Source organism: Macrobrachium rosenbergii, chromosome 4 (genome assembly GCF_040412425.1).
Source record: "Macrobrachium rosenbergii isolate ZJJX-2024 chromosome 4, ASM4041242v1, whole genome shotgun sequence".
Classification (NCBI taxonomy): domain Eukaryota; kingdom Metazoa; phylum Arthropoda; class Malacostraca; order Decapoda; family Palaemonidae; genus Macrobrachium; species Macrobrachium rosenbergii.
Genome location: NC_089744.1, coordinates 44,265,745 through 44,289,345, shown reverse-complemented (window position 1 = coordinate 44,289,345; position 23,601 = coordinate 44,265,745). Strand labels below are relative to the sequence as shown.

At 38.7% G+C, this 23,601-nt stretch overlaps 2 protein-coding genes across 22 annotated transcripts in view; one reads left to right on the top strand and one right to left on the bottom strand.

Moving 5' to 3' along the window:
- Nucleotides 1-23,601, bottom strand: part of LOC136833716 (UDP-N-acetylglucosamine transferase subunit ALG13-like) — a 539,859-nt gene that overhangs the window by 303,421 nt on the left and 212,837 nt on the right. For all 21 annotated transcript variants that reach the window (XR_010851592.1, XR_010851593.1, XM_067095956.1 and 18 more), the window contains one exon: nt 1,122-1,253. Coding sequence is in view for 19 of the 21 variants with exons in the window: in XM_067095956.1 (XP_066952057.1) it covers nt 1,122-1,253 (132 nt within the window). In the remaining 2 variants the exon portion in view is untranslated. The remainder of the gene's footprint in view (nt 1-1,121; nt 1,254-23,601) is intronic.
- Nucleotides 1-23,601, top strand: part of LOC136833810 (uncharacterized) — a 345,490-nt gene that overhangs the window by 230,804 nt on the left and 91,085 nt on the right. The gene's annotated exons all lie outside the window — the stretch shown is intronic.

The following is a 23,601-nucleotide window of genomic DNA, read 5'->3' as shown; positions in this document are numbered from 1 at the left end:
ACATTTCCTGGTTTTTGGAAAATATATATTCCTGTACTTATATATATATATATATATATATATATATATATATATATATATATATATATATATATATATATATATATATATATATTGATGGTGGTTCAGATTCTATCTTAGTTACACACACACACACACACACACACAATAACTGTATATGGAGTCTCTCCAGGGGAGAGGCAATTAAAATATAAAAATTACTTTCTATAGTTTTGGATAAATTATTTTTGCAAAAATAAATTAACATGTCACACAAATTCTGGGCCAGAGATAGTTTTGCTATCCAAAGCTTACTTAAATCTGACACCATAGTGGGTAAAAACATATGGCATAATAATTTACACATGTACAGTACTGCATTTCAAATAAAATGTGTTATCACTAAAATAACTAGAGCTGAATTTCTGGCATTATTTATGATTTCTGATGACAAGCAATGGAGTTGGACCCAAGTGATATCAGCATATGCAGAAAGATGAGCAACAATAAACAAAACCCTCTGAGGAAAAATAAGTTCAAATTTGAATGAAATTGAAGATTAAATATAGATATTCAACCATTATGACAGCAATTAGTATGCCCATATGGACATCTGAAAAAAAAAAGCTATTTTTTAAAAGCAAAACTACCTTCCTCTGAAGTTATATAAACTTCAATTCTTCATCCACACACATTTCAAAGAAGTTATGAAAGGAGGACAAATGCAATCTTCCAAACAATGCTTATCAATTAAAAACAGGACCATTATCCATTATTTGTACCCCGTAAATGCAAATTTGAATGTAATTCTACAATGTTATAATTCAATAGAAATTACACAAGCTACATACGCAGAAAATAAAGAGGAAATCTAAACAGTTTTACAAATGACAATGTCAGAATATCAATCCTATAAAGTATAACAACAGGAATGATATGTTAGTAAAAGAGCTTCATTTCACTAAATAGCCTATTATAATTACTCCTTTACTACTAATTATACCACATACTTTATCCCACTACCTACTTCTCACAACTTCCACATACAAAAGAGGAATACATTTGTGCAATGTTAGTAAGCTAAGCATATGTTAACTCATTTTATCCTTAACATCACTCACCATAGGAGGCTGAGCTGTAGAGGAATAAGATGAAGCACTATTAGCCTTAGGTGTGGAGGATACAATGGAATGATTTGTATTTGGCCTTACTGCCCAAACACCCTCTAGGCTCACTGGTAGATAAGTGCTACTCTGAAATGAAAAGTAAAATCAAGATTACCTTTCTCCAATAGAGGCTGTTTTCAGCATAAACTTTCAAACTTCAGTGTAATCAAGCAACACAAAAAATTCTTCTCCTCAAGAAGTAATACTGAATAACCAGTTATTCAATATTACTTTAGTATTCCATGACTAAAAATAAATATACTCATACCAAAAGTTTTTCATACAAACAGAACTTGGGATAAATTTCATTGTTCGTCAAGGATTAGCAATGAGGCCTATGTTATTTGCCGCAGCAATGAAAAGAGCTACAAAGGAATGTAGGAAGGGGAATCTGGGAGCTGCTTGATGCATATGACCTACTACAGACTGCAACATCTGAGGAAGAGGTGGTGGAAATGATTGAAAGATGGAAGAGTGGAATGGAGAGGAGGGACAGAACTGAAAATCAGTGTAAAGAAAACAACTTATGGTGAATAAGAGGAGGTAAGGAAAAAATTACAATTCAATTAGGAAGGCAGCTATCTACGGTTATTGCAGGAAAGGGGGAGGATGAACTTTGCAATGTTCATCAAAAGTAAAAGATGGTGTCATATAAGATGCTCCAGATTACAAAATACACCTGGAAAAGGGCATTACAAAAGCAAACGGGTAAGGCATGGGAGTTGCAAACCATTTGCAACAGATGGGTAGGTCTTAGCAAAGCATTTCTGATACCATAAGGATACACTGAGCTGCAAAGCAAGAGTTGTGAGAACAATGAGAGAGTACCTCTAGCAAGGATGAAATACGAGAGATAGCTAAATTACTGGTAAATAAAAATATCTCGTTAGTTGAATGAGCAGACTTATGATGGTACACAAGTCATGGTCTGAGTTTGATGAGAGGGATGAAAAAAAGTTGAACAGAAGCAGTAAACCCATTAATACCATAAAGAAAAGCTAAGAAATCATGGGCAAGGGGAGAAATGAAGACCTAAACCTAAATTCTACATGGTCTGGCAAATGGTGAATCTGTGATTTCTGAAATGCCTCTCTCATAACTGCAAGAGTGAAGGTGTAAAGACTAGCTGATCATGAAACCTTTGAACATGAGGTGGCTTGAGGATCTTATTTCTAACGGGGAAACCTCTGGAGGGGTTGAACATCAAGGCGTGGTCATCTGTAAACCATTCCTACTAAGGCTAGAGAATCATTTTTTCATCAATTATCAGAATAATTTTTTCATCAATTATCAATGTAAATTCACTAGTTCTTGCTGTATTTGACTACAATAAAAGCATCTAAATTCAAACACCTGACCTCTGCATCATTATGTCTCTCCAGCTTAGAGGAGCAATAATCTGGAAAAATATTATTCAAGCCCATTGTGACACCCCAAAACTTCCACAGTTGGGCAGGCAAGAGTTGTTCTGAGACCAATCCAACAGGAGAATTTGTGATTTCCTGCTCAAAGCATTGGGTATGATGTTTTAAGTCTTTGGAACAGAACTCTAAATTACTGCCACATTATAATCCTTGGTTCAAATTAAGATCTCCACTCACGTACATCAAAGGGCTTTGCAGTTAGTAGCCCCTAATGTTAAGCATAAGGTTTGTGCTTCTTCCTTTCAAGAATATTTGTGTTCTCATCCTGGGACCAGACACCTAACACTTAGCAGTTTGGGATGGTAACTGCAGTAAGTCTGTTTACAAGAAGATTCACCCGGAAAAATGGCTGTTTTGGAAGGTGGGTGGCCAAGGCAGGAGTATTCCTGGCTGGGAGTGGGGTGAGAGTGCAGTATGGGATGGGTGGAAAGAGTTAGGCAGGTGTCTGACTTCATTAGAGGTTTTTTTTAATGTTTCTTCACATTTACACATTACAGTACTGTAATGTAACTTGTAATGAAATAATCAAGCACTGGCAAAACAAGTAAAAATTACGCCAAAGAAACATAATCAAGGCCACCGAAAATGGATCTATCTTTCAGTGGTCTCGGTATAATGCTGTAAGAGCCTTGCCTCTGAAACTTTAACCATGGCCTGATGGTGGCCTGTCATATATCATTTGCCAGGCACACAATTATGGCTAACTTTGACCTTAAATAAAATAAAAAATATAGAGGCCAGAGGGCTGCAATTTGGTATGTTTGATGATTGGATGGTGGATGATGAACATACCAATTTGCAGCCCTCCAGCCTCAGCAGTTTTTAAGATCTGAGGGCAGACAGAAAAAGTGCAGAGAGGCAGACAAAGCCATCTCAATAGTTTTCTTTTACAGAAAACTAAAAAGAGAGGGAGAACAACTGCATCCGTTAAAGCCTATAACACATGCACATACACACACACACCCTTCCCTTTTTTATTTTCAATTTTACAGTATTCCCACCTTTATTTTTACTATATTTTCTCATTTTACACTATTCTCACTTTTATTTTTACTATAATTTCTCATTTTTATTTTTATGTTTTACCATAATTTCACTCAAAAAATAATAAAATTTACATTCCAAAATATAATGGAAGAAATTCATTCGATATTCCCTAGTAAGTACATTAGTCCTCTAACGCCGAGCCTCTATTTACAAAAGTGTCTGTCGTATGCCGGCGGCGGTCGGGAGTTAGCGCCGAAGCGGAAAAATTTTTTTTTTTTTAAATCACAGCACGCTAGTTTTTAAGATTAAGAGTTCATTTTTGGCTCCTTTTTTTTGTAATTGCCTGAAGTTTAGTATGCAACCATCAGAAATAAAAAAAAATATCATTATCATATATAAATATTGAAATATATGACAGCGCAAAAAAAAAAAATTTCATATATAATTGTATACAAATCGTGCTGTGAGCAAAACGGTTAAAGCTAACGAGTTATTTTTTTTCTTTGTATTGTACACTAAATTGCAATGATTTTGGTATATAACAAATTGTAAAACGATCAAAGCAACAAAAAGAAAATATTATCACAAAATGATGCATGAATTCGTAATGCGAGGACGTAAAAAAAAGTTTTTCCAAAAATTCACCATAAATCGAAATATTGTGCTAGAGACTTCCCGTTTGTTGAAAAATGAAGCTAATTGATTGAACATTACTAGACTGTAAGTGTTTTAGCTTACAATTGCAGTTTTCGACCATTTAGGTCAAGTAAAAGTTGACCGAAAGTAGAATTTTTTCTATTTATCGTGATTTATATTAAAATATTTCAAAACTGATAGAAGCTACGACCATGAGTTATTTTTTGTTGTATTCTACATGAAATTGCACACATTTCCATATATAAAACTTTATGTAACGACTAAAATTAAATGGTGCAAACATTACGACAAAGTGACAAAAGAATTTCTGAGATGTTCGGCCGAGTTACCGCGCAGACGTAAGGAAAAAGTTTTTTTAAAAAATTCACCATAAATTGAAATATTGTGCTAGAGACTTCTCGTCTGTTGCAAAATGAAGGTACATGATTAAATATTACTAGAATGTAAGAGTTTTAGCTTAAAATTGCGTTTTTCGATCATTTCGGTCGAGTTAAAGTTGACCGAAGGTTGAAATTTTGGCACTTATCATGATTTATATGAAAATATTTCAAAACTGATAAAAGATACAACCATGAGTTATTTTCTGTTGTATTCTACATGAAATTGCGCACATTTTCATATATAAAACTTTATGTAACCACTAATATAAAACGGTGCACACATTACGACAAAGTGATGAAAGAATTTCCTAGATGTTCGGCCGAGTTACCGCGCGTGGACCTAAGGAAAAAGTTTTTTTTTTTCAAAAATTCACCATAAATCAAAATATTGTGCTAGAAACTTCTTGTTTGTTGCAAAATGAAGGTACATGATTGAATATTACTAGAATGTAAGAGTTTTAGCTTACAATTACATTTTTCGACCATTTTGGTAAAGTTAAAATTGACCGAAGGTTGAAAATTTGGCACTTATCGTGATTTACATGGAAATATTTCATAACTGATAACAGCTACAACCATGAGTTATTTTCTGTTGTATTCTACATGAAATTGCGCACATTTCCATATATAAAACTTTATGTAACGACTAATATAAACTGGTGCAAACATTACGACAAAATGATGAAAGAATTTCTGAAATTTTCAGCCGAGTTACTGCGCGGACGTAAGGAAAAATTTTTTTAAAATTCACCATAAATCGAAATATTGTGCTAGAGACTTCCAATTTGTTGCAAAATGAAGGTAAATGATTGAATATTACTAGAATGTAAGAGTTTTAGCTTACAATTGCATTTTTCGACCATTTCGGTTGAGTCAAAATTGACCGAAGGTTGAAATTTTTTGTAGTCGACGACGTCAGTACGTCCACTCGCACCCAACAGACAATTTTAATTGACGCATTTATGTCCAGTCGGCGTTTAAGGGTTAATTACAAACACACATGCACATGCACAGACACTCTTTCCCTTCGTTTGAGGGATAGGAGACAATTGATAAATAGCTCCATGTGTTGTCAATATCTATGATAAAAATCTAGCAAAAAAAAATTTAGTACAACTAACACCAAGTACATCGAAGCCTATAATGAGCACACACGCACACACACACTTCCCTTTTTTATTTTACGCTATTCTCATTTTTATTTTAACTGTATTTTCTCATTTTTTTTTATTCTTAGGTTTTTAATAATTTTTTACTGCATAACAGATGAAAAATCAATAAAACTTACAATCCCAAATACAGGGAAAATGCATTCGATATTCCTTAGCATGTGTGTATATAACACAAGCACACTCCTTCCCTTTGCTTAATTAAAGGGGAGGCAAGTTTAAATAGTAGGACACGTTGCCAACCTATGACAAAATTCACATTATCAATATCAACATTTTTAATTAATATATTTACTTGAATGTGACCATTTGAAATAAAATATATCATCAGTAATAAAACATTTTCTTGTGCACTGTTATGATATGTGTGGTAATCATATTAGTCAACTAAGAATAAAAAGAGCTAAACAATGATGTCAACACTGATGAAATGCCACACACGTACAAGTAATGCTTCTGTGGTATTATGATGTGAAATGAAAAATCATTCATTCCAATGAAACAGAAAGTTATAAATTACTTTTTGGTATAAATGAAAGCTCATTAATTCCAATAAAACAGAAAATGACAAATTACTTTTCACACACATGCACACAGTTTCCATAATATGCCAAAATGACAAATTTATTAATCAATTTCTATTTTTCATAGCCAACAAACCTGCAATCTTAACTTGATAATTCTTCTAGCGTCAGCTGAGAACTCGTAAAAATAACAAACAAGGAACTGGTGGCAATGAGGTAGGTTGATAGGCCTAGGTGGCAACCGTTAAGCACCTTCGCGCATTCATCGAAGGAATGACGCCTCAGTTTCTTCCACCCCAGGAAACTTGATTAAGGGGTGGCTAGAGGTGGGCCATATAAGTTAAGACTGCAGGTTTGTTAGCTATGAAAAATACAAATCGATTAATAAATTTGTTATTTGTTCATATGCAGACAAACCTGGGTCTTAACTTATGGGTAGACTCACTTTTGGAGGGAGGAAAGAAAGTCAGGAACCGACTAGAGGTTCAGCACAGCTGGTAACTCTTCCTGGCTTATAGAAGCCTATGGAAGGGAACCAAAACCTCTCACATAATAAATAAGTGATTATTAAACAGTCAGACTTCAGGGATTCTGTAAAATGCGACGTAACAACGTAAGAGGAAGTTAAAGAACTATATCTGTAGATAACACCTTCGTAGCCACCAATAGTTTGCTATTAATCCTCTCTCCCCTTGCTAGATAGAAGAGGGACTTGATTTTGCCCAAGTTTTATATTCATGTGGGAATAAGCAAAACTCAAACAAAAAAGGCTGCAGTCTCACCCCTATCAGACCTGATCCAGCACATGATGGAATGATTTCTTTGCCCACCGGGTAGAGAAGAAAAGAAAGAAAACTGAAAGAGACCAGCAATCCCATTCATTCTCACTTTCATACCCTCATCTCAGGTAAGATACAAACTGCTAGGGGCAATGGATGAGTTAAACAACCTGTTGAGCAGCCACCACTGGACCCAAGGAAAAAGTGTCCAAGGAGCTGTGGGCATCACCCCGCAGAGAGAAGGAAATGAGTGCGGTCTGACAAAGCCATGTGCCAGCCTTCAAAGTCCTTTGAACAGACAAGTTCTATTTAAATGTCAAAGAAGGGCCTAGCCCCCTAACGTTGTGTGCTCTTGCATGCGCAGCGTTATGATTGGAGCATGAAGTCGAACCGTACGCTTGTCTGATAGTCTCACGTAACCAAAAGGAGACGTATTCTTCGACACTTCTTTCTTATTCTGGCCAGTGCTAAGGAAAAGTCTTCGGCACCCCGGTCAGATATAGTAAGTCCTTTTCAAGTAGCAGTGTAGTGCTGTGACTGGGCAAAAGAGCAATTCATCTGGATTGTTATTAACAAAGTCATTAGGAGACGGAATTGAGAAGGAATCAAATCTGTCATCATGACAAGAGGGAGGGGTTTTGGGTCTTACCCGCAAATTTTTGAGGAAATTCGAAGGCTACGGACGTTCAACCCCTTGTATGCCTGACATCATAGGATAGGCCATGGATTTCACCAACTAGCTTCGAGAACGCCAGAGCCAGCAGGAAAAGTCTTGAGAGTCAGGTTCCTATCTGACGCACGATGTAGAGGCTCAAACGGGGTACGGGTGAGGCTGCCCAGCACCAAAGCCAGATCCCAACTGGGTGGTCTAAGCTCTTTTGGAGGACAAGACTGCTCAAAGCTCGAGAAGCATTGAGATCTTCCATGAATAAGAAATATCGACATCCTTCATTTGTAAAACTGCACTCAAGGCAGCTCTGCTGGCGGAAGAAATGGAAATTTGTTTATCTCTTCAGAGAAAAACGAGGAAGTCTGTTACCTGATGAAAAGAAGTTCAGATTGGAGAGAGACCCCCGTTGACAACACCAACCACAGTAAACAGCTCACTTGCCTTCATACACAACTTAGGAAGATCTTCTCAGATAGCCAGACACAGCCAATGCTGCTCTGCAAGAAAAGCCTCTCGCTAGGAGGTGATACTGGATAATCTCCAGCCTTGAGGGGATAGGGACTCTAGTAGCAGTGGAATCTCTGGAAGTGGGGTTGATACAGAAATTTATGCCATGGAGGAATCTCTCTCACGTAGCTTCTGGCACCAGGGTTAGGAGATTGGGGAACCATTCCATGTGGGGCCACATGAGAGCAACTAGGGTCATTCTGAGGTTATGAGAGGCCATTACCCTGTTCAGAACTTGACGGATCAGGCAAAATGGATGGAAGGCATAGACCTCCAGATCGTCCCAGGAGTGTTGCAGGGCATCCTCCACCACTGCAAATGGATCTGGAACCACAAACAGAAGACCTCTAGTTTTCTGTTGAATCTCGTTGCAAACACATCTATTGAGGGTCTTCCCCACAGTTGAAAGAGCCTGTTTGCAATGTCCTGGTGCAGAGACCACTCTGTCCCTATGACTTGACTCTGACAACTCAGATTGTCCACCACTACATTCCTCCTGCCCAGGGTATACCTGGCAGAGAGATCAACTGAATAATCTATCGCCAACTGATGAAGGAACACCGTCAGGGAGTGTAGTTGGTGTGACACCAGCCCCCACCCACTGCTTGTTTACATAGGCCACCATCGTGGTGTTGTCTGACATGACCACCATGGAGTGCCCCATCACCCTCTACTGAAATTGCTTAAGAGCTAGGAAGGCAGCCTTGAGCTCCAGAACGTTGATGAGAAGCTGCCTCTTGTGGAGTCCACACTCCAGATGTTACAAGACCTTCCAAATGTGCTCCCCAACCCTAGTATGACGTGTCTGAGAACAGGAGGATCTCTGGAGGAGGAAAATGAAGAGGAACCCTCACGGCCATGTTCTTGTCGTCCAACCACCATGACAAGTCCTCTCTTAATTCCTGCGACAGCAACACTAGAAAATGATGAGGATCCCTTGCAGGGGACCAAAACTCTTTCAGCCTCCACTGCAGAGACTAAAGATGTAGATGAACGTGAAGGACCAACTTCTCTAGGGAGGTTAACAGACCCAGAATCACTTGCCACTAACGAGCTGGCTGGGACTTCTCTGAGGGGAAGGACCAAGCTACAGCTTTGAACTTTTCCATTCTCTGGTCTGACGGAAAACCTCGATGAGACTGTGTCTATGACCGTGCCCAGTTAAAGAATCTTCTGACTGGGAACGAGATGAGACTTCTCCAAACTGATCATGATGCCCAAGTAACGACAAAACTGAAGAAGACAGTCCCTGTTTTCGATTAACTTTTCCCGAGACCCCACCAACACCAGCCAATCGTCGAGGTGTCTGAGAAGGCGAACTCCCTGGGAGTGGGCCCACAATAAAACCAGGGTGAATATTCTCGTGAAAACTTGAGGGGCTGTTGAAAAGCCAAAGCACAAGACTTTGAACTGAAAAACTGACTCCCCCAGGCTGAAGTGGAGAAACTACCTGGGGGCAGGATGAATTGGAATCTGGAAGTATCCATCCTTCAGGTCTATTGAAAACAGAAAGTCGTTCTCCCTGATTGGCTGCTATCACAATTCCAGGAGACTCCATCCTGAATTGGGTCTTCCTGATGTAGAGGTTCAGGGTTAACAAGTCTATCACTGGCTGCCAATTGCCTGTCACCTTGAGAACAAGAAAGACCTGACTGTAAAAACCTGGAGAAGGATGCTCTACCATTTCCACTGCTCCTTTCTCCATTATCTTTGCCACTTCACCTTGGAAAGCTTGATGTTTCAATGAGCTGAGAGCATACATCAGGTGAGGAAGAGGCTGAATGGAAAGAGGAGGAGGAAATTATAGGGTAGTAGGTACCCCACCCAAAGGCCCACCATGTAGCCCAATGGCTTGCCAGGCAACCTCCCACCGGTGATGACTTGTGGGAAGGGGCACCTACTCTATTGCTTAGAACCTCTTGTCTTACCTCTAAAAGCCTCTTGCCAGCTTAGAGGAACAGGAGTGAAAAGGACACTGCTGGGAACTCTTCATGGTTGCTGCTGTAGGAGTCTGCCTGGACCTGCTGGATGAAGAGGCAACTGCAGTCTTCTTGGACGGAGCCAAGAATCTGGGCTTCAAGGCTCCAAGAGATGGCTTGATGAACCAACCGATCATTATTATCAGCTTGCCGTCTATCTATGGGCAAGTCCAACTGATCTTTAGGGAAAGAGATGAAATGTTAAGGATGTCACCATTTCTCAGGGCTAACACAGAATCCAAACTAATGAATCTAGACCTTGGCAAGTGTGGCATCCCTTCACAAGTAAAATATCAACCCAAATAGTCACGGTTAAATGAGCCAAATATGAAATGGCTTTACCGCCCGACTGCAAAAGCCTAAGGTATGAATCATTATCTTCGGAATCACCAAGACTAGAGGATGAAATCCTGGCCACTGCTGGTGACCACAAGTCTAACAAAGAAACTGCTTGGAAAGCAGAAGAGGCAGACAACTCCAAGGATGCAACTTCCTGAGAGGTGAAGGAAGGACCTTCTGCCCGAATCTGGTCTAAGAAAACTCCAAGAGCTAATGGAGCCACATCAGCATCTAGCTGTTGTGGCAGAAGTGCAACATTATGAGTAATGCAGAATCATCTACGCCGAGGAGAGGAGTAAAAGGAAGCTTGAACATTCTGCTAAAACGCAAGGAACTGTCCCATCCAGAGAAGAGAGAATTTACATGATTAAGGATATATTCCACAAGATTAGAACAAGGCAGTCCGATAAAAGCCTTCGATTCTTTCCTCGGTCCAAGGAGAGCTTCTATTCCCGTGGGAAGATCCAAGGAACCTGTCACATCCTCTTGTACAAGATCCTTATATTCGCAGATTATCCCACCCACCTCTCCTGAAGTCATAAAAAACTCCTGGTTTTCAACGTCTTCCACCACCTGGCCCTGGGAGTCCCTACCTGATCTGTTGACAGACTCACAAGAATCCAAAACATTCTTGGCTAAGACTGGGGCACAGGCCCTTTCCGGACCTCCTAAAACCTTCCTTGGAGAACGAACACCTGTGGATGTCGAGGGAAAACTATCTTGAGCTGCATTGCTCTCGACAGAACATGGGATCTATACACCACGATTATAAGCCACTGACCTGGAAAGATGATCATCTCCTCTGGAGGGATGAGAATGAAGAGGCGGATGAGAACCTACACACTGACATGTAGGGCTAACAACGCGCACCTTACCAGCATGTTGTAAAGGAACGGAAGTAGGAGCTCGACCGTGCTCTGTAACATGGACGTGTTCTGTACAGACACAGCCGTGCTCAGGAACACAGGCGTGATCTTCCACAAAAGCATGCCCAACCAACCAAAGGCCGGAGCTGGAATGCCTGCTATGGGTTGTCAGGAGAGCGAGAGGAATGTCCAGGCCAGACAACAGGGCTCCTGGAACACCGAATCCCAGAACGCGAGCTCCAGACACCCTTAGGAGAACGTGGACATGAAGGATGACGTGGTGAAGGAGGGTGAAGGGAATGCACACATGTACCAGAAGAGCCCTCTTCACAGACAGAAACAACAGCAGGATGAGTCTTCCTTTCTATTAACGCTGGCAGAGAGAGGAACAACTGCACACTTCTTCAATTTGCATAAAACCTCGATGTCAGAAACATGGACGTCAGGAGGGGGAGAAGCAAGTCCTTGGTCCGAAGAAAATGAAATACAATAGGTCTGAGATGCTTCCTACTAGGGGAAGAGGGAAAATTTCTAATTTGCCACTGCTTGACTGGAACAGGGAAAGATGAAGACGACGACAAGGAAGGAGACGGCATCCTAAGACATTTCATTTGCACAATACCTCCATAACTTTTGCAAATTCGATCAACCACTGCCTGAGGTCAGGAGCCAGAAGGAGGAGTGGAGGTCGAGACTGGAGGAGGCAGAACAAGACGCTGGGACGAGAGCAAAGCAGTCAATTGGGAAGTCAAAACAGCTGATGAACTGGGCATGGGAGGGGGGAGAGCGGCTGGGATGGCAACTGACAAGGCGGCTGACCCAGGCCCACGTGAATTCAAGTAGTGGGAACAACAGGCCATCCAAGGTTGGTAACCTGGGTAGGCCTAGAGAAGCCCAAAGGCCAGTTATCTTCTGCGCATCAGAATCTGAAAGGGTAGAATAAGATGGAGGCACATCTGCTCATAAGGGGGGAAGATGTATCTCCCCCAAAAGAGCAGAGGTAGCATTAGCAGGAAAGTCTCCTGACCCCTCTCCCAAGACTTCCATAGGCGAAGCTATAGAAAAGTGAGAAGGAGTAAAATCTTCCAAAGATGTAGCAACTGGAGGACATTGCAAAGAGGAGGCAGAACAAGAATCAGCATGTTACACACCCATCAAAGGACAGAACCCCTTCCAACATAGAGCCTCCAACTTCCTCTTATGCTGCCTCTTCTTGGTAAAAACCCTCCACTGCTCAGGAGGCCAAGAACAACACTCAGGGCATGGATTAGTGATATTACAAACATCAGCTCTACATCGGGTACACGTAGAATGGGGATCAGTCTCAGCCGATGCCAAAAAATGGGAACAAGGGTAGCCATCAACGCCAGGGCACATTCTCTGACGCTTGGAAGGCCTGGCACACACTGGAGGCTGAGATGATTCTTGAGGATGCATGATCAACACAAAAGCACACAGCACATGAAAACACATTCTCCCAAAACCACAAGCAAACACAAGCACAAAGTAAGCATTAAACACCGACTTAGGAGAGGTGAATGAAAGCATGTCTTCCTACGAGGGCAGTAAAGAAGAAACTGAAGCGTTATTCCTTCGATGCATGTGCAAAGGAACTTGACAGTTGCCACCTTGGCCTATCAGCCTACCTCGTTGCCACCAATTCCTTGTTTGTTATTTTTACTGGTTTCCAGCTGGTGCTGGAAGAATTATCCATAAGTTAAGATCCAGATTTGTTCCACACATGAAGAAATGAGAAATCAGTAAATCATAATAAAACATGACATTAATGATAATTTGTTAGATAATGTTCTGAAAAATAACATACTGAAAGAACAAAGTCTACAGTGTATTGTGAAGGATGCAATACTTGGTGTAATTCAGGGTATGAGAACCATGAATAAAAAAGGCAAATTTATTGAATTATAAGTAAACAAATGAAATATACTACAGCCATGGTAGGCTGTGGGTAAACACAGGTAGGCTACTTACCTACCAGCCTGTGTGTAATTTACGAGATTGGGAAACAGGAGTTTGCTTTTTTTCAGTGCATTTATATATTTTGTTACAGATATGGGAAAATAAGGTGAATAATTGCCTTTTGTGTAAAGTTTCCAGTTTAAAGTGTGATGGTTATGTTCATAACCATACTGAGTATTCATGGTGATGAAGTGTTACAAGGTAAGGGATTAAGGGTATGGAGTTGCTGTTTTACACCACTAGCTTTCTTACTCGACATTATCCACATTCTGCCCTTACCCAACAAGGCCTTGGTTCTATTAATCCAGATAATTGAGACATTATTGTATATGGTAATTACTAATACATTTTTATGCTAAAGTAAATTGAATAGAGCAAGTACTACAATAAACCACCTGTATTCGTGGGGAATGCATACCACAAACCCCCCCACCCACGAATAGCTAAAACTCACGAATAATTAGAACCCTTCTAAAAGCACTTAGAACTGCCTATTTTGAGAGTTCAAACGCACACAAAACAAACTAAAAATTCTTATACAGGTATTATCCTACTTGTGATGGGGTTAAAAAAAAAAAAAAACCCATCGTTTGTTGGAAAAAACGTAAATACCAAAATGTATCTCGAACAGCCTAGCCTACACTAGGGTATTCGGTACCATGTATACATATATGGTAGCCTAGCCTACACTATAAAGTATACTATATACATACACGGTATGGTAACTATTATTATCAACTAATTCTGGAGGTTCGTGCAAAGTGACTTATGATAATTCAATGCAAAGAGAAATTGAATAACAGGAATTAGCTTAGCCTACACCACGGTACACTGTATACATATACGGTAGCGTAGCCTACATTATACTGTACTCTATAGTCACATATCGTATTATACAAACATCAACATAACGAATATGCATCTTTTAAAATGTTATGCCTTAATTCACTGTATCCAATAACATTGTATATATTCTTATATTGCTTTTGTATTATTAATTACGGTCATAGCATCGCGATCAATGTTTAGGTTTGGAAATCGTTTATGCGGTGTTTGTTTCGCCATATTTCATTCAGTTCAGGGTGCTTTTCTTGCTTCTAGTTAGTGTAAATGAATCTCTAGATACTTTATTTATATGGGACAAGGTTATTTTTTGTTATACGAAGTTTTTTTAAGTCGAAATATAACTAAATATGTCTCATGAAATTATTTTATCTGTATTTTCGTTAACAGATGATGATGGCCGTTTGGGGGCGTTTGTTTTGTGTAAAAAAATTCAAGATTCCGTTCACTATTTTCACTTGATTTCACCATAATACGAGCTTTGAGTATTTATTGTTTAATGGCGTAAAAATAGCAGCAATGTGTACTTTCATGCCCAGTAGCTTTGATTAAAATACTTTCTCACCCATTTTAATTACGATCGAGTTTCATCCATGTTGCCGATGCATGATAATTTACAGTATAGTCATTAGCAGCTTGAACATAGTTTTCTCAGCTTCAGCTACAACTTGCAGCTTAAATTTACCAGTATATTTCCTTGACGATCTTTTATCCATACCAAATACGGGTATAATGTATATATGTATCAGTCCTATTCTACTTAACATCATTTGTGCTTTAAGCTACAGTAATTTTTATTACTGTACGATGGTTGAAATACCAGGTAAATGGCTGTTGTTATCTGATTCGGTTTTAAGCAAAACAATAGCTTCTTGGTCGGGTGTTTATGGCTGTACGCATTTATGCAAGAGTATAACATTACTTACAATACTTTTACCATTCTCTTTTACTTTTTTAACTAGAAGATGGGATAAAGAGATGGAGGAAAAGTTGTCTACTGTAATTTGGTCTCTCTCACTGCCTGATTATGCTGCTGCCTGCGCCCGCGCGAAATTTTAAAATCTTTTATAAATAGCCTGCGCCCGTGCGAAATTTAAAAATCTTTTATAAATAATATTGTCGTATAGGTATTAATTGCCTACCCCATTGCAAAATCGAATTATCGTAAGGTGAATTATCATAACTCGAGCATTACCTGAGTATTTTAATAGTTTTATCACAAAAAGTGCATTCTGTCAAATTAGTGAATATTTCTCAGTGAAAAATACCGCGAATGGGCGAATTTTCCACGAATATGGGTAGATACGTTCCAGAGAGAAATCCGTGAGTCCGCGAATCGTGACGTTGCCAATACGGGGGGTTACTGTACTGTACATTGTTGGTATTAGCTTTTCATACATCCGAGTAATTTTTTTCACCTGCTTTTGGGAAATGAATGTTTTGTTCTAAGAACGTTTGAGCTTCTATGATTGTATTACCTTTTTTTGATTCATATATACAGTACTGTATATGTATACTTATTTAAAATAATTCCTTAGCAACATAATGGCTACCACTGGGATGTAAGGATTATTTTCAACCTTTGAGATTTTCATTTCACAACAGGCTTTTTGGAACTAACCCCACCATAACTACTGAACATCTGTATTAAAAGCCGACAAGTAACACAAGATAAGTTTATACCAAAACTGATAACCTTAGCCCGTGTTAATACAATACAGTACATATGCATGATGCTGCAGCAAATGGTACCAGATTTCTTATGCTAATTAACTGTTTCCTTCTATTACACTACAATTTATTGTGGCATAAAAATGACAACTCTAGTTATACTGTGGGGTAGAGAAACCAGTATGTCCTGATGAAGTTTATAGGATATTTCAACCACAAGATGCCAAACCCCATACATAGTGGATAGTGGTTAATCCTCAATAACCAATTTTTTTTTCTTAACCTTCCCTTCATACCACTAATTCCAGCCTATTTTAAAACAATAAAAACTTCTTGCATATATTAATGAAGCCTGACTTTTGAGTATGCACTGTCTACAAGGCCATTTTCAGAACACCATACTGCACATTATCCATTACCTAGTCCACCCAACATCACGGTTGTCATAAATTTTCAAACAGCAGTGCCATCAGCACACAAATACACATCAAACAAGTGACCTCTAGCAGAAAACAGGAAACAAGAGCTTCTATAGAGCAAAATGGACGACAAACTGTAATGCATAATTCAGTGATTACAGTTTATAAACACACTGCACTTTAGTAACCCTTTCTCCCCCCCGCCTTCACATTTTCATCAATCAGTACAACATTACCACAGAACAAATTGTTATACATAAAATGCTCAGCTAGTTCACATGGCTTGGCTATGTTTTTTTTTTTTTTTTTTTTTTTTTTTTTTTTTTAGTGCAGTTAAGATACCAACTGTTTGAAAAACAGGAAGCAATATCTGGTACATGCTTCTCAAGTCAATTTCTCATCAACAGTTACACTTAAAATCTTAAAAGTTAATGAAAATGAAAACCATACTGTTGAACTGTAAATTCAAGATCAAAAGGCAGAAGTGTTCTGGATCAGCTAACTCATCCTTTAAGTTTTAGAAGGGTTAAGCTTCATGCCCCAAAGCCTACACCACTCATGAATATGTGCCAGATCTCTATTCAAGGATTCTGCAACCCCAGACCTAAGGCTCAGAGAAGGAACAACAGCTAGGGGAGTAACATCAATCGCGTATGTCATCAGTTTTTTCTCCAGACCTTGCAACATGCCAATAATACAGACAATAAATAGCAAAGGTCCAAGAACACTACCTTTAGGAATACTGAGGGTCTCTCTGAAAATGGACATCTTATTAGTCCTAATTTACTGGCTGTTCGTGAATACTTTCTAATGTATATACAGTACTGGGTTTTACTTAAGATCTCCACCTAAATTTACATTTGGACTGTAACATACAGTAGGTCCCCGCTAGATCGCAGATCAGCAATCGCACCTTCAGTTAACCCTTAAACGCCGAGCCTCTATTTACAAAAGTGTCTGTCGTATGCCGGCGGCGTTCAGGAGTTAGTACCGAAGCGGAAAAAAAAGTTTTTTTCAAAAAATCACAGCACGCTTAGTTTGTAAGATTAAAAGTTTATTTTTGGCTCCTTTTTTGTCATTGCCTGAAGTTTAGTATGCAACCATCAGAAATGAAAAAAATATCTTTATCATATATAAATATTTAAATATATGACACCGCAAAAAAAAAATTTCATATATAATTGTATACAAATCACGCTGTGAGCAAAACGGTTAAAGCTAATGAGTTAATTTTTATTTCGTTGTATTGTACACTAAATTCCGATGATTCTGGTATATAACAAATTGTAAAACGATTAAAGCGACACAGAGAAAATATTATCACAAATTGATGCATGAATTCGTAACGCCTGGACGTAAAAAGCTTTTTTCTAAAATTCACCATAAATAGAAATATTGTGCTAGAGACTTGTCGTTTATTGCAAAATGAAGGTAACTGATTGAATATTACTAGACTGTAAGTGTTTTAGCTTACAATTGCAGTTTTCGACCATTTCGGTCGAGTTAAAGTTGACTGAAGGTTGAATTTTTTCTATTTATCGTGATTTATATGAAAACATTTCAAAACTGATAAAAGCTACAACCAGGAGTTATTTTTTGTTGTATTCTACATAATATTGCACACATTTTCATGTATAACACTTTATGTAAGGCCTAATATAAAACGATGCAAAAATTACAACAAGGTGACTAAAGAAATTCTGAGATTTTCAGCAGAGTTACCACGAGCGGAGGTAAGGAAAAAGTTTTTTTCAAAAATTTACCATACGTCAAAATATTGTGCTAGAGACTTCCCGCTTGCTGCAAAATGAAGGTAAATGATTGAATGTTACTAGAATGTAAGAGTTTTAGCTTACAATTGCGTTTTTCGACCATTTCGGTCGAGTCAAAGTTGACTGAAGGTTGAAATTTTGGCACTTATTGTGATTTATATGAAAATATTTCAAAATGGATAAAAGCTACAACCATGAGTTATTTTTTGTTGTATATATTCTACATGAAATTGCGCACATTTTCATATATAAAACTTTATGCAACGACAAAGTGACGAAAGAATTTCTGAGATTTTCGGCCGAGCTACCGTGCGCGGAAGTTTTGTCAAAAATTCACCATAAATCAAAATATTGCGCTAGAGACTTCCAATCTGTTGCAAAATGAAGGTAAATGATTGAATATTACTAGAGTGTAAGAGTTTTAGCTAACAATTGCGTTTTTCGACCATTTCGGTCGAGTCAAATTTGACCGAACGTTGAAATTTTGGCACATATCGTGATTTACTGTATATGAAAATATTTCAAAACTGATATATGCTGCAACCATGGGTTGTTTTTTGTTGTATTTTACATGAAATTGCGCACATTTTCATATACAAAACTTTATGTAACGGCTAATATAAAACGGTGCAAAAATTACGACAAAGTGACGAAAGAATTTCTCTGAGATGCATCGCTGTTGCTTTGTAGTGCGAGAAGAAAGAAATTCGTGCATGTGTAGCTGGGTACCGCTTGCGTTCTGATTGCCATCTGGAAACTCTGGGCTGTGCAAGGAACCTTTTGAGGACTTGCCTTATTCTGTTTTGAGTATGATGGGGAGAGACAACAGGCCGTGAAGAGTATCCCAACACAGTCCCAGCCACTGAAACTGTCTGCTGGGCATGAGGCAGGATGAGTGTCTGCTGGGCATGAGGCAGGATGTTTTCAAATTTATAATAAAACCTTTTGACTGTACTTTAGTCTGCTGACCATTGCTCTTAGGTTTTTCAAGCACTCTTTTCTTGTGGGCCCCTAAATCTCTTTGTCTGAGTTCTCAAACGAATACCGTTGCTAGTTTTGACAAATATTCATCAGGCAATGTTTAGCCGAAAGAACATAACTTTGAATCTGTACAACTCTTTCCATATTCGGACCTTAGGAAGGGATGGAAGGGAACGGCTATAGGGATGTGCCAGTGTGCATCTTTCAGATCCATAGAAACTGCCCGAGCCCCTTTTTGAAATGATTCAATGTACTTAGGCAATGGTAATCATCAAAAACTTTCAGCCAACAATGTTGATTGGTTGAAGATCACTCTTCTTTTGGATGAGTCCCTTTTGAGGACACTGAAGAGACATACTTGGTAGCGAATATACGCAAGTTTCTGTCCCCCCACAGGGAAAACTTCCATTGTCTGTGATGTCATCGAAGCTGACCCCAACCTATATAATTCCTCTTGGTATCTGCCTCCTCCTCTGCCTTCACCTTTGATAGACATTCCAGGTGTTTTTTCCTTTTTCCTCCTATGAGATGGTTTTTGGACCTTGTGAAAAAGGATGGCCTTGAAGTTGCTGTTGTCCCTTTGCAGGGAATTGTCCCTTATGACCACCTACTGCAACTGTTTTTTGAGGAAAAATTTTTTGGGGGTGACTGAAGGCTTATATGATTTTTGATCAAAGTGAGCCTTTTTTGGGGTTGGGTAAAGGGAAATTTTGGGTTCTTTGTTTCTTGAATTTCTCTTTTCCCAGAAGAGTGTACACTGTACAATTCTGTTGGTAGGAATGCTCGTTGTGTTGAGCCACAACAGACTCCTCTAACAGGTCCTTACAGAAGGGGTTAGAATGTAACAATGCAGTGACACTGGAGAGTGATTTGATGGAGCTCTCCAATGCTTCCATTCACAATTTTGTGCCATTTTAGGAAGTCAAAGAGTGCTTTCCATCGGGTTCTCATAAGACTTTTGGCCTCAACAGCAAAAATTATCCTGGGATGTTCTGGAAGCCTTAAGAAGACAACTTCCAGCAAGGTGGTAGAGGTTATAATGCTAAGGAGTCAGAGCCTAGCATAAAATTCTGACGAGGCTACTTGGTGAGCAACTTGGGTCTAATTCAAAGAGTAGAGATCCATTTTTCATTGACCTGATAAAGGGTGATTTCTTTAGTTTTTAATGCTATAGGCACAGGTAAGAAAACCATTTCTGTTAGTGGTTTCTTCAAGTCTGGTGAGGATGGTACCAGGTGCCATTCTATATTAAGGAATGCTGCCGTTTGTAAATTCTACATTTACAACTTCGATCATAGTTTTTCTCTCATTAATTACCTACTTGCCATTAGGAGAGAAAGTGCACACTGAGGTGTCTCACCAAGGATTATCAGTATCATCAGGGGTGAGTATTGGAGCCCCTATTATGTTTTGATCTGAAGTTCTATATTCCAAACTGACCCATTGTTGTTTCTGGTCAGAATTCTAAAATCAGACCTTGTTTGGGCGGCATTTGTATCTACACTCACTTTTCGGTTACAGGATGTAGTACTTTTACACTTTGGTGCCTACATGACTGACTGACTGACTTTGCTTTTCAGAATCATGCTTCATGTCCCTTATATATTGCCATTCTGTGGCAAGGGCATCTTTGATGGTACTAAATTTCCTTACGGAATTGACCAAATGGCGCAAACTGTGTATCCCTTTTGGGGGAACTTGCTCCAAACAGTGTATCCCTTTTGGGGGAGCTTGCTGCAAACTGTGTATCCCTTTAGGGGTCCAGGTCAATAAAAATTCAATTTCCTTACAGAACTGATCAAATGTCGCAAACTGTGTATCCCTTTTGGGGGAGCTTGCTGCAAACTGTGTATCCTTTGGGAGTACAGGTCAATAAAAATTCAATTTTCTTATAGAACTGATCAAATGGTGCAAACTGTGTATCCCTTTTTTGGGGGAGCTTGCTGCAAAATGTCTACCCCTTTTGGGGGAGCTTGCCATAAACTGTGTATCCCTTTTGGGGGAGTTTGCGCAATCTAACTCAGCTTCAGCAACTAAACTGTAACTGCCTGTTAATGAAGGGGCAGAGGTCCTGGGCAAGTTACTATACCTTTCCAAGAAAGTAGACATTTAAGTCTGAGTTAGGTGGATCCCAGTATCCCTTTTGGGGGAAAGATCCTATACAGCAATGATAGCTGCACGGGGAATAGAATTCCTTCTGTGAGGTTTCTTCCATGGCTAGCTTAAATTTATGTCCCTGAGCCTTCTGGGTTCAGCAGGGCCATTTCGATGGCAATGTTCACTCGATATATTTTAATAAGAATGTGAACTCCATGTAAAGACTCCTCTACTTCCTCCACAGGGTTAACCTGGGAGGTATTGGCGACTGATGTTAATGGGTTTTGGCCCACACAGTGATGTTGTTCAGAGGAAGGGTTAAATATCTGCTGCCAGAGTTCTGCCAGAAAGATAATCTTCCCCTTCCTCACCCCTACTGAACCCTAGGCCCCACTGAGACAGCTTAAACGGACCTGTTTCGTCCTTAAAACTTGCTGCCAGGAGCATACTACAGATCTCGCCCAAATCTGGCGACCAAGCAAATTTTCCTTGTTTTCAGAAGCTAGTTAGTATTAATTGTTTTTAAGTGAGGGACACTGCTGTCGTTCATATAGTTTTCATATTACAGGTTAATTTGATTACAATTGTGCAGTTTTAATACATTTAATTAAATATCTATATTAAACCTTCTAGGGTTTAAGTTAGTTTTGATACCTGTACATGGCTGTATTACTTATACACTGCTAGTCCTTTTGCAATGACTAAGTGAAATTTCTAATTCCAATTGTCATGCCATTCAGACTAACTGCTATGAACTAATTTGTTTGACTAACCCAAACTACTGTTTTGTATAGCTTGGGGTAATGATTCTAGTTTAATCTACGTTAAGCTAAGAATAGAGGATTTCTCAGAAGGTTCTTGCTTAACCTATTCTAGGTTTATTTACAACTTAATAGATATAAACTTTACTGAAAATAATTCTCTTATCTGTTTTTCTGTTTTATGTGGCCGAGACTACCTTTTCATCTGATATTCAGCCATCGATATTTTAGGCTAATAATAGGATATTCCTTACAAGGGGGTTCCTACTTAATCTGGTTAGGCTATTGCCTGTTCTGGATTTGTATCAACTTTAAGTATATAGGCTATACAAGACCCTACTAGCATGTAATCTTACTGATATGTTACCGTGTCATAACAAACTAGGTTGTCATAACAAACTAGGTTATTTTATTTAGGCTAGGATACTGTTTATGTATAACCCTAGGCTTATTTGTTCTTTCTTAACCTAGTATAGGTTATTTTATTTAGGCTAGGATACTGTTTATGTATAACCCTAGGCTTATTTGTTCTTTCTTAACCTAGTATAGATTATTTTATTTAGGCTAGGATACTGTTTATGTATAACCCTAGGCTTATTTGCTCTTTCTTAACCTGGTATGGATTATTTTATTTAGGCTAGGATCCTGTGTATGTATAACCCTAGGCTTATTTGTTCTTTCTTAACCTAGTATAGGGTATTGCCTAATCCAGATTATTATAACCTTCTAATTATTCAACTATTTGTCTAACCCAGTTTGTTGTTTATATCCAATCCTAGGCTATTTGGTTTACTATATAAAACAGTAATCATTATTGTGGAACCTTATTAGTGAAACCTTATAACCAGGTTATAACTTACTCTAATCTAAGCAACTGCCTAATCTGGATTATTTTATTCACACTTAAGTGTATGGGTTATATAAAACACAATTAGCCTACCTTAGTATGTAGCCTTAAGGCTTGATTACCATCTCATCTAGCACAGATTACGATTTCATCTAGTCCTAATTACATGGTCTAGGCTAAAAATTTTGTCCAGAAATGGGATGTTTCATGAAAAGTTACCTCTTAAATTGATATAAGGTAATGCCTAAGCTAGTTGTCGAGTATTTAGCTCATGCTAAAGTGCACAGGTTTATATAAAAGGGAAAAAATTTATACTAATATGTAGCCTCACTGTTAGGCTATCGATTTACTTTGCCTAGATATTGTTATTTTCTGATCCTAGGGTCCTCGGTCTAAGCTAGGCCACTTAGGATACGTAATCCAAGGATGTACATAGGCTACAGACAACATCCACTATTAACCCTTAAACGGCGACTGGATGTATCGTAAGTCAACTAAAAATGTCTGTTGGGTGACGAGTGGACGTACCGTACGTCGACTACAAAAAATTTCAACCTTCGGTCAAATTTGACTCTACCGAAATGGTCGAAAAATGCAATTGTAAGCTAAACCTCTTACATTCTAGTAATATTCAATCATTTACCTTCATTTTGAAACATATTGGAAGTCTCTAGCACAATATTTCAATTTATGGTGAATTTTTGATAAAAACGTTTTCCTTACGTCCGCGCGGTAACTCGGCCGAAAATTTCAGAAATTCTTTCGTCATTTTGTCGTAATTTTTGC